Consider the following 16,407-nt stretch of genomic DNA (forward strand, 5'->3'; position numbering starts at 1 on the left):
CACAGGGTATTTTTGCAAACGGGCCGGTCCGGGTACCCGTTTTTCTATACTTTTGGAACCGGCCCGAACCTAAAATTTCAAAGACCCGCCCCGCCCCGCCCCGTTTCTCTTTTTTAAAATTAGGACCCGCCCGGTACCCGCCCCGAACCGCTAATACCCGCCCCTACCCGCGGATCCAGGACCCGTTTGCCCACCCCTAGAGTGGAGAGTAAACCCAACTAAAAAAAATTCCACTTCTTTGTTGGGTCCTTTTCAAATTTGTTGGTCTTCTTTTGGGAAGACAAAGGAAAGGGTTGGGACCAATTGGTGGCCTCCTCCATTCTTGTCTATTATTGGATACCAATCTCTGGCTGCTCTACATTTTAAGAGTATATGTCAAAGTTTTATTTGATGACTGATGTGCCAAATTGAATACAAGTATTAAATTCTCTTATTTTCCAATGGACGTGGCCAATATTTATTTTATTATTTTATTGGGCTTAGACTTACATTAACTATTAAAAAATAATCAAAATTAATTGTTGTTTTTATTCTATTGGTTGTTAATGGGACCCATGTATTAAAAATTTCAATTAAATATATTTGACTCCTTTGTTTACTGTCAAAAAAGACAACTAGAAAGTAAATGTCAAATGACTCACATGCCACATCATATATAACATATCCATTGAAGAACACCTAAATTTCTTTTAATCTTTTTTGACATATTTGACATTCTCTTTGAAGATGGTCTAAGTGGCATCAACTTCAATTATATCCACAGGTTTTTGGGCCCCCAAATTAACTGCAGCTACTGAATGGGGGCATCAAGTTGGGTGCTGATCTTTCAAGCCTCTGCTTCAACAAGAGGACATAGCCACGTTGGTTGGAACGGGATGTGTTATCGTTATGCACCTGAATTCTCATCTGCAGTTTAGATTAGTTTAAAATAGAATATTGGTGGTTTGAGAAAAAAGTCGGAAAAGTTTTAACACTTGATAACAAATCAAGATAGGGTATGTCCTCTTTCCTTTTGTTCTCTCTTCTATACAAAATTGAGGAGAACAATCACAACTTTGAAACTACTATGTGATGAGACATGTTCAGCTGCTCCTGGTGTAATCACGTTCATAGTTGAAGGGTAGGGGTACAGACTTGAACGCACGGTACTTTCCGACATTGTTCAAGTGCTCATTCTCCAACCTGCTCAGAAAAATACATTGAATGGTTGGTAGTCGATACCAGTTCAAGTTGTTCGGTTTTAGAGGATTAAGTGCTGAGAGGAGTAGAACATACCGAAAGAAGTTCCATATGCCACGACGAATGATCTCTAAGCAGGCAACCATCGCAGTCAAGGCTGTTCTATGGACAAAAGGCGCTTCTCTAATTCCCAGTACTGACTGCATCCAAGCGAGTCTCAGTACAACATTCAACACCTGCATGTCACATTATTCAAAATTAAAACGAGAAGGAACGAATGGCACTCCATAAGGGCTGAAGAAGTCAGTTTGTAAGTTGTAATCCTACCATGGCTATGAAATAAACACTGTGGTTTGATACGAGGAGTTTGTCTCTCAGCCAAGGATTTTTAGAATTTCGTTGCAGAAGACCCCAATCGATGACAATGTCCCAATATGTACCGACAACAGTTGCCACAACTGAACTAACTATAGCAAGGATTTTCGATGTCATCCCTTCTTTCAGACCATAACTTGTTCTCATGGCTACTGCAACGATTGTTGAGAAGTATTTCAGCGCATTTAACCCTTGCATTCCATCTCTCTCCTCTATCAAGCGTCGCACACACTGCAAACAAAGAACAGTTAAAACCATACTTTCAAGAAGGAGGAATTAAAGAGTTTCGAGCGCAGAATACCTGAAGCGAACGGATCCAATAAGGAATAATTGCTACAACAAAGTAGAAGGATTTAAAAACGTGGCTGTCGAGGCAGTTGTGTGATCTCTTTTTGAAGTCCCCCCAACCGTAATAGCAAACATAGAATTCCAAACTCCTGAAAGCTTGAACCTGAATGAAAATGTACAACGTTACTCGATCATAAGCAACACAAGTATCAGTACACTAAACGAATCACAGGTAGTGTCAATACCTGGCTAGTAAGCTGATCTGCCAAGAAAAAATCCGGCAGGGTGACCTACCGAAAAAACAAACAAAATTTTAATGTCTTTTACATAAGTGTATTCGAATAGTATGTCCACAGGAAGAAGTTCGGCTCTGGTTACCTTATAAAGAGGAGCAAGAAGACAATGGGATATGCATAGAAGGAGGAAATATCGACTGGAACGATATATAACGTTGAAAGGACAAAACATTATAAGAAGCACAACCTGCAAATGCAATATTTCCATGAAAAAGATTCATGAGCAAACTGTTTTAACAAAGGAAATCCGTCTTATTGAAGAATCTAACTCTTACAATGACTAGGCCCAGGGGGACTAATTCTTTCAAGGCTACGAAGCTTTTTGTTCTTGGATCCAACTCCATATCCAAAGTTGAGATGACACCAGCCAATGCGAGAATTGCAATACCTGAACTGAGAAGGCAAAGCTGTCTGTAACCAATCTCTGACCCTTGCTTGAAGCCAAAGATAAATGGATAATTTACACGATAGCACCTCCAAAAGAATATGTTCGCTGAGAACATGATCAGATGTAGGACAATGAATCCAAACAGGCTGCAAAAGTGGGGAAATGAATGATCGTCACGAAACAAATAGCTATGCAGGTTTAAATTTCTCCACAGATGTAGATATGATGAGATAACTATTATGCAAACACTTGCCTGTACAGGGGAAATATGTTTTCCATGTACAGAACACGCCCGTCACTCTCAAGGATATTTCTTGCATGCATAAGCACAATGATGGCTACTACAAGTGCAATGGAGCCCCCGGAGAGCAACCCTGTGGGTACACAACAAATGATCATCGATATCTTGCATAAGGTCCACTCGATATGGAAACCAAGAGAGAACAAATAACTTTTCATTCAGACAGCACAAATCTTACCCAAGAAAAATGTACTTCTATGCTTTTCCCTTCTAGCTTTCGGCCTTAATGTCTTCATTCCTTTTCTTCGATTTCCATTTGCGAAGTGCTTTATGAAGGTAGTCTCCACCCTTTCCAAAAGCCTAGTAACCTGAGAAGCCGAAAGATGTATCATAAAAAAAAAAAGCTTTAGACGGGCAATGGTTTGGAGTCATAGTAATCGTTTGGATCATAAGAAAAAGATTTACTCACTTCATCGCTGCTACTGAGATAAGAATTATCCACCATATTCAAGTAAACCTTCGATGCATTCCTTGAAGAGAACTGCACTAACACACGGTTAGTATGATTGAAACATTAAATATATAACTTCAATTTGGAATGGATGAATCGGAAACAAAGCGATCAAACCTTGTCATATTTCTTCATGATCTTTGAGAAAGCCAATTGATTAAGGAAACTGCACCATCCATTAGCAACATAATCAATCATACATAACACTAATTTTAGTTTTAATATTAATGTAATCAGGAACTGCAATGTTACCAGTAGCTTTTTAAAAGCCGGAGCTTTTGATAGAACTCACTAAAAGCCTGTTTCATTTGCTCTTCTACTTTCCTCAGCTGTTTCTTGCTGAATGATAAGTAATTCTGCTGGAATATGCTTTTAATTGTTGACACTGGAGTTTCAGGTATCATGTTGATCTTTATATGATCTAGAACCTCTAGTTGTGGTGGTTTAAGCCCCTGAATATCCACCGTCCCTCTGTTGGCTTTCCGGTCATCGGTTTCCGATTCTTTGCCTCCCCTCTCTTCATCATCTTCCATTTCTTCTTCATCGCTCATCTCAACTTCGTTAATCACATCCATATCTTCTCCCCCTTCACAATCATAACCAGTACTTCAAAATATTAGGAAAAAAAAGAAAAACATATCATATATTTTACTAATTAAAAATCTTATGCGCCTCTTTTCACCTTCTGCACTCCTCTTAATTATGTTATTGATTCTCCTTGTTCAGTTACAGCTCTGTAAAAAGATGGGAGTGCAGAAGGTGAAAAGGGGAATTCGGAAAATCACTTTCCTCCCCAAGTGAACTGAAAAAACTACACACAAAATTTCAAACTCTCAATCACGGAATCTACTAAGAAAACAAGAGAATCAGAAAACCTACCTGTTTTTCTACCACTTGTGGGATGAACTGCTGAGACTGAAGAAATCCCATTGCTTGCCAAATCACTCCCTCCAATATCCACCTCTGGATTATCAACCTTTAACCTAAGAGCAATCAAAGCATCCATCTGCCTATTCAACTCCTCAGCCTCCTCCACGACTTCCCCAACTTTCTTCTTGTAAAAGCAATTCACCTTGTTAAACTCATCGTCCAGGCTCCTAAAAAACACAACCTCAAACTCTCCTCCCTCGTCGGCCGGCATCAAAAACCTTGTCTGCCACTGCCCTTCCTCACCTTCTTCACCCACAAGTATCTCCTCGTCCTCCTTCTTCCTCAGCGAGCCCCGTTGCCGGCTTGTCAGCCCGCTGAATGCTCTATAGAGTGACACCCTCCTCTTTAGTGTCGACCCTGCCGAAGTCGCCGCCATTGGCGTCGATGATGCATTTTTCTTCCGGAAACGCAGGATGTCTTTTAAGATAAGCTTGAGAGAGTTGTAGTCCATGTATGCATCTTGCCATTCCGGCACCATTTGCGAAACAAACTCTTTTCCGAACTTCATCTTCTTCCTCCTCTAATGAAGCCCTCAATGAGTATGTAGCTCACTTGATTACAAACATTCACTCCTGCACCCGAGTTCTCGAGTTCGCTTAAAACAAAAGAAGCTCAGAGATGGTGATGTTGGAGCTTTGTTTTATTTAGGAAAGCGCGTTGCATTCTTGCTTTTTTGTACATTGCTTCTGGTCAAATGTCAGATTGGAGGAAGAAGACGTGCCATACATGTAAGGAAGGTTGTCTCGTATCAAAATCACATGTAGAATTCTTTATTTTTGGAAGCTTCTCTACTAAAGTTTTTATTTTTTTAAATCTAGGAACGAGAATAGACTCAATGCAAGTGAGCAAGCAAACTACCTTAAGTTGTCTAACCTAACCCACGTCCGTCGATATTAAATATCGGTCACTACCTTGCTCCTTTGTTATTTACATGTTGCAACCACACCTCACACCTGTGGCCCTGCTTTTTGTTGTCTTCAATGGATGGATTTTTGCAACAGAAAAAGGTTCAATAAAGTGAAAATAGTGTTTGGTTGGCAAGAAAATGATGCATATGATATGAATGCAACTTTACCTGTAGTCACGGATTTATGTTGTTACCAAATGCTATTTCAGTGGATGACAGATGACAAATTTGCACGCATTATGCCTTTAATTGTGCGTAAGACGAATGTTGTCAATGACGTAACATGAGTAAGTCTACTTGATTAAGACTAGATTATATTTAATTAGCTGTCTTTTCAACGATTCCTTCCAAGATTTGATCTTTAATTTGATTCGTTCTTTACGAGTCGTTTTCTCTTGTGAACACTTGAGTTGCACAAAAATGAACTTAAATGGTCCAACTCTCGAACAGGGATAATTATTGTTAGTCATTTGAGTTAAAAAAAAAATAGTGAATGAACGTAACATAATCAGATAATATATATACAGGATATGATGAACATTTGTTGTATTAATTTGGTTAGGTAATATACACACACATTGATGACACCGCCAAATCTTTCTGTGGATTGCTTCTTTCACCTGACACAAATTCACTATCAATTTTACGTCAAGCAATACGTGGAGTAACTCAATTTTACGTCAAAAAATTCGAACTTCAAACTTTTTACTTAAAATTTATACTCTTATTCAGTAGATATTGTCTTCGTTTTAAAAAGAAAATTGTTAATTTAGTTGCCTAACCAATAATTAAGTATGGTAGTTGGACGGTGTTTTGACGGAGGGCACGACTATAAACAGTCAGATATGCATTAGGATTTAAATAATGTGATTTGGTAATTAGGTTTAATTAATGTAATTTGGTAAGACAAGTTGTACACTTTTGCACCAAATGTGATTGTATATAATTATAGGTGGGACATGCACATTCACATTGCCAACTGTAAATGCAATCTTATCCGTCCATCTAATAATCATGATCATAATCAAAATCAACCTTCCAAAATTAATATGCCAATTTGAAAATTCTATGGTAGGCCAAAGCAAACAAGCATAATGTCGCCACAAAAAGCAACTTTGAGGGGGTTTTTTTTTTTTTTTACCCGATATTTTAATTAAGGGTTGTGATTTTCACACACCCTTAACTACTTTTCCCACACCCCTTCCTATTTTTTAATAGTTAATTGGTATCCTACTATTTAATCTTCCATATATACCCTTCCTACTTTTTTATGGTAATTAATAAAAGATTAAATAGGGAGGGGTATATATGGAAGATTAAATAGTAGGATACCAATTAAGTACTAAAAAATAGGAAGGGGTGTGGGAAAAGTAGTTAAGGGTGTGTGAAAATCACAACCCTTTAATTAATATATTATGGAAAGTCCTAAGAAGGCAGAGATGTGTACATATCATATTAATTAATAAATTTATTTTATTACAAGTTAATTGTATGATCACTTGCCGCATGTAATGATATACAAATGTGATATAAATATGTTATTTCCTTAACATTACTCTTCTAATTTGCAGAGATGAGAATTTGAGTATGAATGTTAGACATTCACACATTTCTTGTTTTTTTTTTTTTAAATAAATATCTAGGATCGATGAACAAGGCCATCCAACATTAATGATTTGGTTAAGTTAGCTAGATGAGTGTGCTCTTCTTTTATGCACTAAGTTCGATTGGCTCACCATCATTTAGATGTAAATTATGATATCATTTGCCAGAGAAGTGAGCTGACATTTGTGATTTGATTTTAACAAATGACCTTTTGTTGGGGGACGATAAAGCAAAATTAGGATGTATGGAAATCAAACATAAAATTCATTGATATATATATATATATATATATATATATATATATATTTTAATCAATTTAAATTACAAACTTTTACAAGTTTAATCAGAATCTAAATTTCAACTTCATATGTGTTACACTAGTACAAAAATATCAAGTGGATTTACTTAGCTTTTCTACATGGTGAGGTTGACATAGTGTGAATAAGAAGTTTCATTAATATATTTTGTTCTTGCCCAAAAAAGACATTAGCAATACATCAAGGGTTTTATACACACACCAATTTTATGAAGACACCCTACATCCAAAAAATCCTAACTTTGTCCCTCATTCTTCTAAAGACACCCCCACATCTCCTCCCCAAAAACAAAAGAGCATTCCAAACGGCCCCAATTCGACGACCAAGCATCTCTGGTTACCTCCGTCATCGACATTGGTATGGCCGATAACTCCCATTTCTAGTACAGTAACACCTCAACTCACCTACCCGAATACGCCTTCACCTATATCACCTCTGTCGCTGAAGTAGTCGTCCTACACTTGCCACCACATCTCAACCCCTCTCTGTTTTCACCTCTATCAACAATCACGTCATATGATTTATAAAATATGATTTAAGTAGATAGTATCTCTAACACTATGTTTGGATGAAGAAATTTAAGATTACTAAGGAATTTCAAAATGATGGAAATTAAAATGACATGATTTTATTTTATAGAATTTGTGAATTTTCTTATTTGGTTAACCTAAAAGAACAATAGAATTGAATACGGAATTTGTTATTTTTAAACTCTCAATCATAGAAATTAATAAATTATACATATTTACATAGAATTTAAACTTGGGAATTAGAGGTCCCAATTTCCAAGTTTTTTTCCATGCCAAAATTTTAAATTTCTATGGTTATGAATCCAAACAAGGGAATTGGTGCATATCAATTTATAAATTCTGACTTTTACACAAATTTCAAGTTTATTTCTCTCATCCAAATATAGTGTAACATTATATTTTATAAATTGTAGGGTGTTAATAGAATAACTAAAAGGGAACCAAAATGAGCTGACATGTCGGCACCTGATTGGTTCCGTGATACCAAAAGAGCGTTTTACAGTTTACTCTCAGAAACCCAGACGTTAACAAACAAAACGGATCTCCACCACCGTTTGGAGAGAAGCTAAAAAATTCCGACCAAAAATCTTCCAAATTCCTCCATCGGAGCCACCACCCACGGCCGGGGTTTCTCTTTCTCGCTCAAAATGTCGCGAATCAATTTTAGTATAATTCTGATTCTGGGGTTAATGTCGACGGTGGTGCATTCCATGCGGTTCGACCTCCAATCGGGCGCCACCAAGTGCATCTCCGACGACATAAAGAGCAGCTCCATGACCGTCGGCAAGTACGCCGTCGTCAATCCCAAGGAGGGATTTCCTATACCTGATTCGCATAAGCTCACTATCAGGGTAATCTCCAAACCATTTCTGTATCCGGGTCTGTTTCCATATCTGAAAATATGATCTGGGTTTTCTTTATTTACCAATTTTACAATTGGGTTTTGTGTTTAATCTTGTTTCGAATCTGTTTCGGAGTCGAATGTGGCGAAAAGATTGAATTTTTCAGATTGAAGTTTAATGTTTAGGCAAAGCATTGATTCAGAATTTGGATTTCTGTAAATTGGGTTTGATGATTTGCATTGTAAAGTTGGATTTTTTGGAAACAGTGTGGAGATTTAACCTGGTGGTGTTATTGGTTTGTAACAGGTGACCTCACCTTATGGAAGTAACTATCACTATGGGGATCATGTGGAGTCGGGTAATTTTGCGTTTACTGCTGCAGAGACTGGTGATTATTCTGCTTGCTTTTGGGTGTCAGATCATAAGCCCTCGACGACGGTGACGATTGATTTTGACTGGAAAACTGGTGTTGCTGCTAAGGACTGGTCCAAGGTTGCCAAGAAGGGGCAAATTGAAGTAAGCACTATTTTGATTGCACATTGATGCATTTTTTGTGTGTTTATGCCCCTTTTGTGAATTCCGGCATGAGCGTAAACTTGACTCTTTCATGATTGATACTTATATGAGGAAATGTGATGTTAGAGAACCTAAAATAGGAATACAAATGCTTGTTGATTACGAATGTATAATACGAAGAACGTAGGACTTCTAAAACTTGTTAGATTCACAAGAAGTACCAAGGAATTAAGAAAAAACTTTAGAACTCTTCTTTTAATGTAAAAACAATCAGCCTGTCTCTTGTGGGCTTCAAAGGCTCGTATTTATGGAGTTGGCATCCTTAAAGCATTATGAATGGATATCGAAATATGAAAATCACGCAACATCCAAAACTTACCGTACATACTAAGTTCTGTTATTGGACAAAAGATAAGTAGCAGACCAATCATATTTGAACAATGATATGTCATATATCCTTGTTCTTATACAACAACAACAACAACAACAACAAAGCCTTTTCCCACTAAGTGGGGTCGGCTATATGAATCCTAGAACGCCATTGCGCTCGGTTTTGTGTCATGTCCTCCGTTAGATCCAAGTACTCTACGTCTTTTCTTAGAGTCTCTTCCAAAGTTGTCCTAGGTCTTCCTCTACCCCTTCGGCCCTGAACCTCTGTCCCGTAGTCACATCTTCGAACCGGAGCGTCAGTCGGCCTTCTTTGCACATGTTCAAAATCACCGGAGCCGATTTTCTCTCATATTTCCTACAATTTCGGCTACTCCTACTTTACCTCGGATATCCTCATTCCCAATCTTATCCTTTCTCGTGTGCCCACACATCCCACGAAGCATCCTCATCTCCGCTACACCCATTTTGTGTACGTGTTGATGCTTTACCACCCAACATTCTGTGCCATACAACATCGCTAGCCTTATTGCCGTCCTATAAAATTTTCCCTTGAGCTTCAGTGGCCTACGACGGTCACACAACACGCCGGATGCACTCTTTCCATCCAGCTCGTATTCTATGGTTGAGATCTCCATCTAATTCTCCGTTCTCTTGCAAGATAGATCCTAGGTAGCGAAAACGATCGCTTTTTGTGAGCTTCGCTAGATTGCTCCGGTCATTAGTGTGGATAAGTATATAAATGGATAGAGATAGGAAAGCAAACACAAGATGTACGTGGTTCACCCAGATTGGCTACGTCCACGGAATAGAAGAGTTCTCATTAATTGTGAAGGGTTTACACAAGTACATAGGTTCAAGCTCTCATTTAGTGAGTACAAGTGAATGATTTAGTACAAATGACATTAGGAAATATTGTGGGAGAATGATCTCGTAATCACGAAACTTCTAAGTATCGGAGTGTGGTGTCGTCTTGACTTGCCTTATCTGTCTCATAGGTAGATGTGGCATCTTCTCTGGAAGTACTCTTCCTCCATCCAGGGGTGGTATCTTTAACTGGTGGAGATGCACAAGGTAATGTATCAATTTCACTTGAAGCTTACTTGTAGTTTCAGGCTTGGTCAAGCGCGATACAAACCATGTAGTAGGAGTCCCCCAAGTCGCCGAGCTCGGGGGTCTGCTGAAAGAGGTGACAGACAAGGTAAGCAATCAGAGCTCCGACTGATTGTTCACCTTCTCCCCATCTTGCAGCAGCATGAAGGATAAAGAGAAGAAAAATGAGAAGAGATGATATGAGATACTTTTGCTTTTGAAGAAGTAACTTTCCACAGGCTTATTCTTGAACTGAGCTGGAGGGTTTTCTGGTTTCCTCCAGAGTATAAGGCCGACTGAAGAATTTGAGGGTCAAAACAAGTCCATCAAATCTAGAGTACGTTCCACCCTGCTGATATGGGATACTTTTGCTTTTGACAGAGTAATGAATGTATCGGCACGTGTGCTGTTACGCTTGTCTCCACATGCTTCCTTGTATCCTTCGCACTTGCCCTATCTGTTCCTCAAGCAGATGCGGAATCTTCCCTGGAAACATAAGATGTTGAAGATGAGTACTCGAGAGCAATGCCAGGTAAGTAATCAGGTAAGGGGTTCCAGGCAGTCAGTTCCTGGCTGGAAGCTTGATTCCAAGTGCTGACTGATTGCTCTCTTTCTCCTTGTCTTGCAGGTAAAAACAAGGCCAAAAGAAAAGACAGGGAAAAAGCATGATATGGGATACTCTTGCTTTTAACCCTGATGATATGAGATATTCTTGCTCTAGTATAGCTTGTTTGCAGAGGTATTATCGGGGGGAAAGAAAGCTGAATATTTCGAAAGGCTTCGTTGGGAGTGCCCTCTCAGATATGATGAAGGGTTGAGCATTTTTGCAGGTCTGCCTGTCCGTTGGGGATGGAGGTCGACATATATAGGAGTCTCCCTAACAACAAGTAGTAATGCTATTCCTTTACCCTGCTTGGTCATAGCACGGTAGTGGGAGCTACCAGTTTCACATGTTTTAACTCTGTCAGAGCACTTTGAAAAAGTGGTCTGTGGTATCTGGCTCTCGAGATTCGGAGAACGATGCCTCTTCGATTTTTGAGAAAGCAATCATGCTGGGGGTATGACTCTCGAGATTCGGAGAGCAGTGTCTCTTCGATTTTTGAGGAAGTAATCATGTTGGGAGTCTGGCTCTCGAGATTCGGAGGGCGGTGCCTCTTCGATTTTGGAGCAAGCAATCTTGTTGGGAGTGTTGTCTCGAATGTGAGTAAAGGTTGGGCATGTTTGCTAGTCTACCTTGCCACGAAGCACAAAGGTTGACACACAGGGACTTTCCAATTATCCAGCAATGGTACTGTTCCTTTACCCTCTCTTCGATTTTGAGAAAGTAGTCATGTTGGGAGTCTGGCTCTCGAGATTCGGAGGACGGTGCCTCTTCGATTTTGGAGCAAGCAATCTTATTGGGAGTGTTTTCTCGAATGTGAGTAAAGGTTGGGCATGTTTGCTAGTCTACCTTGCCACGAAGCACAGAGGTTGACACATAGGGACTTTCCAATTATCCAGCAGTGGTACTGTTCCTTTACAGTTGTGGGTAATAATATGGTAGCTAGACCTTCAAAATTTATGTGTCTAAACTTTTGTTAGTGCTGTTTCTTTGCTATTCTTTTACCTTTCTTGGTCAGAGCGATGTAGTGGGAGCTGCAAGCTTCACGTGCTCAACTTTGGCAGAGAACTTTGGCAAAGTTATTTGTGGTACCCATGAGCTATTGTTGCGTGTGGGAAGTGGGTGATTGAACAGTAAGATTCATGTGCTTTCTACTTCACCAGAAGTCTTCGACAGAATGCCCATAATTTCTGCAAAGCTGAGTGTGCGTGTGACAGGTGCTGACAAGGCTAGAAAAGTAGGTGCCTCTTCGATTTCTGAGATCGGCCCTCGTGGTCTCTGAGCAGCCCAGCTTTTGAGAAAGCGAGCGCCTCTTCGATTGATTCGGAGAACGATGCCTCATCGATTTTTGAGAAAGCAATCATGCTGGGGGTCTGGCTCTCGAGATTCGGGGAGCAGTGTCTCTTCGATTTTTGAGAAAGTAATCATGTTGGGAGTCTGGCTCTCGAGATTCGGAGGGCGGTGCCTCTTCGATTTTGGAGCAAGCAATCTTGTTGGGAGTGTTTTCTCGAATGTGAGTAAAGGTTTGGCATGTTTGCTAGTCTACCTTGCCACGAAGCACAGAGGTTGACACACAGGAACTTTCCAATTATCCAGCAATGGTACTGTTCCTTTACCCTCTCTTCGATTTTTAAGAAAGTAGTCATGTTGGGAGTCTGGCTCTCGAGATTCGGAGGACGGTGCCTCTTCGATTTTGGAGCAAGCAATCTTATTGGGAGTGTTTTCTCGAATGTGAGTAAAGGTTGGGCATGTTTGCTAGTCTACCTTGCCACGAAGCACAGAGGTTGACACACAGGGACTTTCCAATTATCCAGCAGTGGTACTGTTCCTTTACCCTTGTGGGTAATAATATGGTAGCTAGACCTTCAAAATTTATGGGTCTAAACTTTGTTAGTGCTGTTTCTTTGCTATTCTTTTACCCTTCTTGGTCAGAGCGATGTAGTGGGAGCTGCAAGCTTCACGTGCTCAACTTTGGCAGAGAACTTTGGCAAAGTTATCTGTGGTACCCATGAGCTATTGTTGCGTGTGAGAAGTGGGTGATTGAACAGTAAGATTCATGTGTTTTCTACTTCCCCAGAAGTCTTTGACAGAATGCCCATAATTTCCGCAAAACTGAGTGTGCGTGTGACAGGTGCTGACAAGGCTGGAAAAGGCTGGAAAAGTAGGTGCCTCTTCGATTTCTGAGATCGGCCCTCGTGGTCTCTGGGGAGCCCAGCTTTTGAGAAAGCGAGCGCCTCTTCGATTTTTGAGATCGGCCTTCGTGGTCTTTGAGCAGCCCAACTTTTGAGAAAGCAAACGCCTCTTCGATTTCTGAGATCAACCCTCGTGATCTCTAAGCAGCCCAGCTTTTGAGAAAGCAAACGCCTCTTCGATTTCTGAGCAGGCGCCTCTTCGATTTCTGAAGCTTCGTCGAATGCAGATTTTTATAGGGGCTGGCATTAAGTTCCAAAGCACACTTGAATCTCCACCAGTAGAAGCTTCATTCTTGCACTTCTAAGATCTTGATTTGTCCGACCTCTTCTCTCTTCAACACCTTTGAAAATGTCTGGCCCCTCCGACCGTCGTTTTGACTTGAACCTTGTTGAAGAGGCAGCCCCGCCTTCTCCAGACAACATATGGCGCCCATCCTTCGTCTCCCCTACTGGTCCTCTTACCGTTGGGGATTCCGTGATGAAGAATGATATGACCGCTGCGGTGGTGGCCAGGAACCTTCTCACTCCCAAAGATAACAGACTACTTTCCAAACGGTCTGATGAGTTAGCTGTTAAGGATTCGCTGGCTCTCAGTGTTCAGTGTGCAGGTTCTGTGTCTAATATGGCCCAACGCCTATTTGCTCGAACCCGCCAAGTTGAATCATTGGCGGCTGAAGTGATGAGTCTCAAACAGGAGATTAGAGGGCTCAAGCATGAGAATAAACAGTTGCACCGGCTCGCACATGACTATGCTACAAACATGAAGAGGAAGCTTGACCAGATGAAAGAAACTGATGGTCAGGTTTTACTTGATCATCAGAGATTTGTGGGTTTGTTCCAAAGGCATTTATTGCCTTCGTCTTCTGGGGCTGTACCGCGTAATGAAGCTCCAAATGATCAACCTCTGATGCCTCCTCCTTCTAGGGTTCTGTCCAGTACTGAGGCTCCAAATGATCCCCCTCCGGTGCCTTCTCTTTCTGGGGCTCTACCGACTGCTGAGACTTCTCCTAAGCAACCTTTGTGAAGGCTCCCTCTTGTGTGCTTATTTTGACTCATGTATATGTACATATTTGTAGCTTATCGGGGATATCAATAAATAAGCTTTCCTTCATTTCAACGTATTGTGTTAAATACACCAAAGCCTTCTTCGCTAAGTTCTTTGAATTTTCTTTTGTTAAAGCTTGTATGTTGAAGCTTTCTGAGTGGAGCATGTAGGTTGGGGTAGTGTTCCCTTAATTTCCCGAGTGAGGAAAACTTCTCGGTTGGAGACTTGGAAAATCCAAGTCACTGAGTGGGATCGGCTATATAAATCTTAGAACGCCATTGTGCTCGATCCTGTGTCATGTCCTTCGTTAGATCTAAGTACTCTAAGTCTTTTCTTAGAGTCTCTTCCAAAGTTTTCCTAGGTCTTCCTCTACCCCTTCGGCCCTGAACCTCTGTCCCATAGTCGCATCTTCTAATCGGAACGTCAGTAGGCCTTCTTTGCACATGTCCAAACCACCGTAACCGATTTTCTCTCATCTTTCCTTCAATTTCGGCTACTCCTACTTTACCCCGGATATCCTCATTCCTAATCTTATCCTTTCTCGTGTGCCCACACATCCAACGAAGCATCCTCATCTCCGCTACACCCATTTTGTGTACGTGTTGATGTATCGCCGCCCAACATCCTTGTTCTTATGATTCTCATTAATTGGTATTTTAATTTTTTTGTAGATTAGAGTATATTGATCAAAAGATATGGTTTTATGTCTTGTGCTGATATTATTTTTGTTCCTTGTGCTAGACGATGGAACTTGAGCTGAAAAAATTGTACGATACTGTGTCATCCATTCATGATGAGATGTTTTATCTTCGTGAAAGGTACCAAATCAATATATCTTGTGCTTAAATAGTTTCTGTACATGCGGCTCGGTTTCACAATTCAATATGGTGCCACATTATAATCCATGTGCATGCTTGAATTAAAATTTTCTTCATCTGGAAAAGCATGAAATGTGCCGCGTTACTCTACGTGTGTAAATTTACAAAGTGCTGGGGATGTTCAGTTTAGTATTCCTTTTGTTGACAGAATACTAATTACTTTTCTTAATTTGTTTACCCCTTTTGACTTTTACCAGGTCTTTATGTATGAGATGATTCTTATTCTGGTTCCAATACGAGTACGATATTTGAGGTTTTAGTATTATTTTTTCGTACAACACACTTTAGTTGTAGGGATCTTTGTGTTTTGTTCATTATCTTTTCTTCGTATTCCTCTTTCTTTTGTTGAATCATCTTCCTTTGCCTTTAAAGTGATACCGTTTGAAATCTGAGCGGGACATATTAAGTTGGAGGCATATTAAAATGTAAACTCGTATGCAGCTTTCTGCCGAAATATTGAACCTTATTTGTTCCCTCCCTCATCTCTTATATTCTACTTTTGACCGTTCCCGTACTTCAGGGAGGAAGGAATGCAACAACTTAATCGATCAACTAACTCCAAGATGGCGGTTTTTAGCGGGCTTTCGCTTTTTGTATGCCTGTCAGTGGCTGGTTTGCAACTATGGCATCTCAAGATGTTCTTTGAGAGGAAGAAGCTCCTCTAGTTCCACTTTGTATTTATTTTTTCAAATTTATTTCTGCAGTTACATACGCACACTATTTTTTGTTCCCTGTATTTTGATGCCAAATTGTAATTTGGGCATTGATTTGTTCTGCCGAGAGGTTAGCTTCTAGGAAGGAATCCTATCAAATTTTTTGTTTGTTTTGTTGAAACTGGTTTCTGTACTTTTTCCAGAGCCAGAAAACTGACTGACTTCATCAACATCATTGGGAAATTTAATATATCGTTGTATAAAAAACATTAGGTTATGTCACTTCGATTCTCGTACATAGGAAGTATGTTGTCGAATTTGATTTCTATAACATTGTCTATAACTTTATGTATGAATGTGAGCTCTATAGTTGTGAGAGTCATATGACACGAGAATCATCAACTCATGAGATTCATATGTTAAACACAATAAATGCACTCACCTCTTTGCTGTCTTGGATATTCCGGCTTACCGCATAAGTTTGATTCCAATTTACAAAAATCGAAGTTGTTTTATCAGGAGTTGCTATTGAAACTTTAAAAATGTTATTGTGCACTTATTAAGTAAATTTCTCGATTATGGTTTTACAAGTGCATGAAAAAAACATCAATCTTTAAGCTATACGGTACAAATT

The 16,407-nt window shown here is 39.8% G+C and overlaps 2 protein-coding genes across 2 annotated transcripts; one reads left to right on the forward strand and one right to left on the reverse strand.

Moving 5' to 3' along the window:
* Positions 1–918: 918 nt before the first annotated feature.
* Positions 919–5,036, reverse strand: LOC103425833 (phosphate transporter PHO1 homolog 9). The gene is made up of 13 exons (XM_008363935.4): positions 4,158–5,036; positions 3,531–3,864; positions 3,396–3,444; positions 3,237–3,308; positions 3,006–3,135; positions 2,780–2,900; positions 2,414–2,672; positions 2,221–2,325; positions 2,088–2,132; positions 1,856–2,005; positions 1,507–1,785; positions 1,276–1,415; positions 919–1,182 (listed from the first exon to the last, which is right to left on the reverse strand). The coding sequence occupies exons 1-13, from the start codon at positions 4,714–4,716 to the stop codon at positions 1,083–1,085; spliced, it is 2,343 nt and encodes a 780-aa protein (XP_008362157.3). The 5' UTR covers positions 4,717–5,036; the 3' UTR covers positions 919–1,082.
* A 3,013-nt stretch (positions 5,037–8,049) lies between these two features.
* Positions 8,050–16,055, forward strand: LOC103404461 (transmembrane emp24 domain-containing protein p24delta9). Its single transcript, XM_008343374.4, has 4 exons — positions 8,050–8,418; positions 8,716–8,925; positions 14,984–15,060; positions 15,641–16,055. Exons 1-4 carry the CDS (start codon positions 8,215–8,217, stop codon positions 15,783–15,785), a joined length of 636 nt encoding a protein of 211 aa, XP_008341596.1. The 5' UTR covers positions 8,050–8,214; the 3' UTR covers positions 15,786–16,055.
* The last annotated feature ends 352 nt before the right edge of the window (positions 16,056–16,407 follow it).

The sequence above is a fragment of the Malus domestica genome, chromosome 17 (genome assembly GCF_042453785.1).
Source record: "Malus domestica chromosome 17, GDT2T_hap1".
NCBI lineage: Eukaryota > Viridiplantae > Streptophyta > Magnoliopsida > Rosales > Rosaceae > Malus > Malus domestica.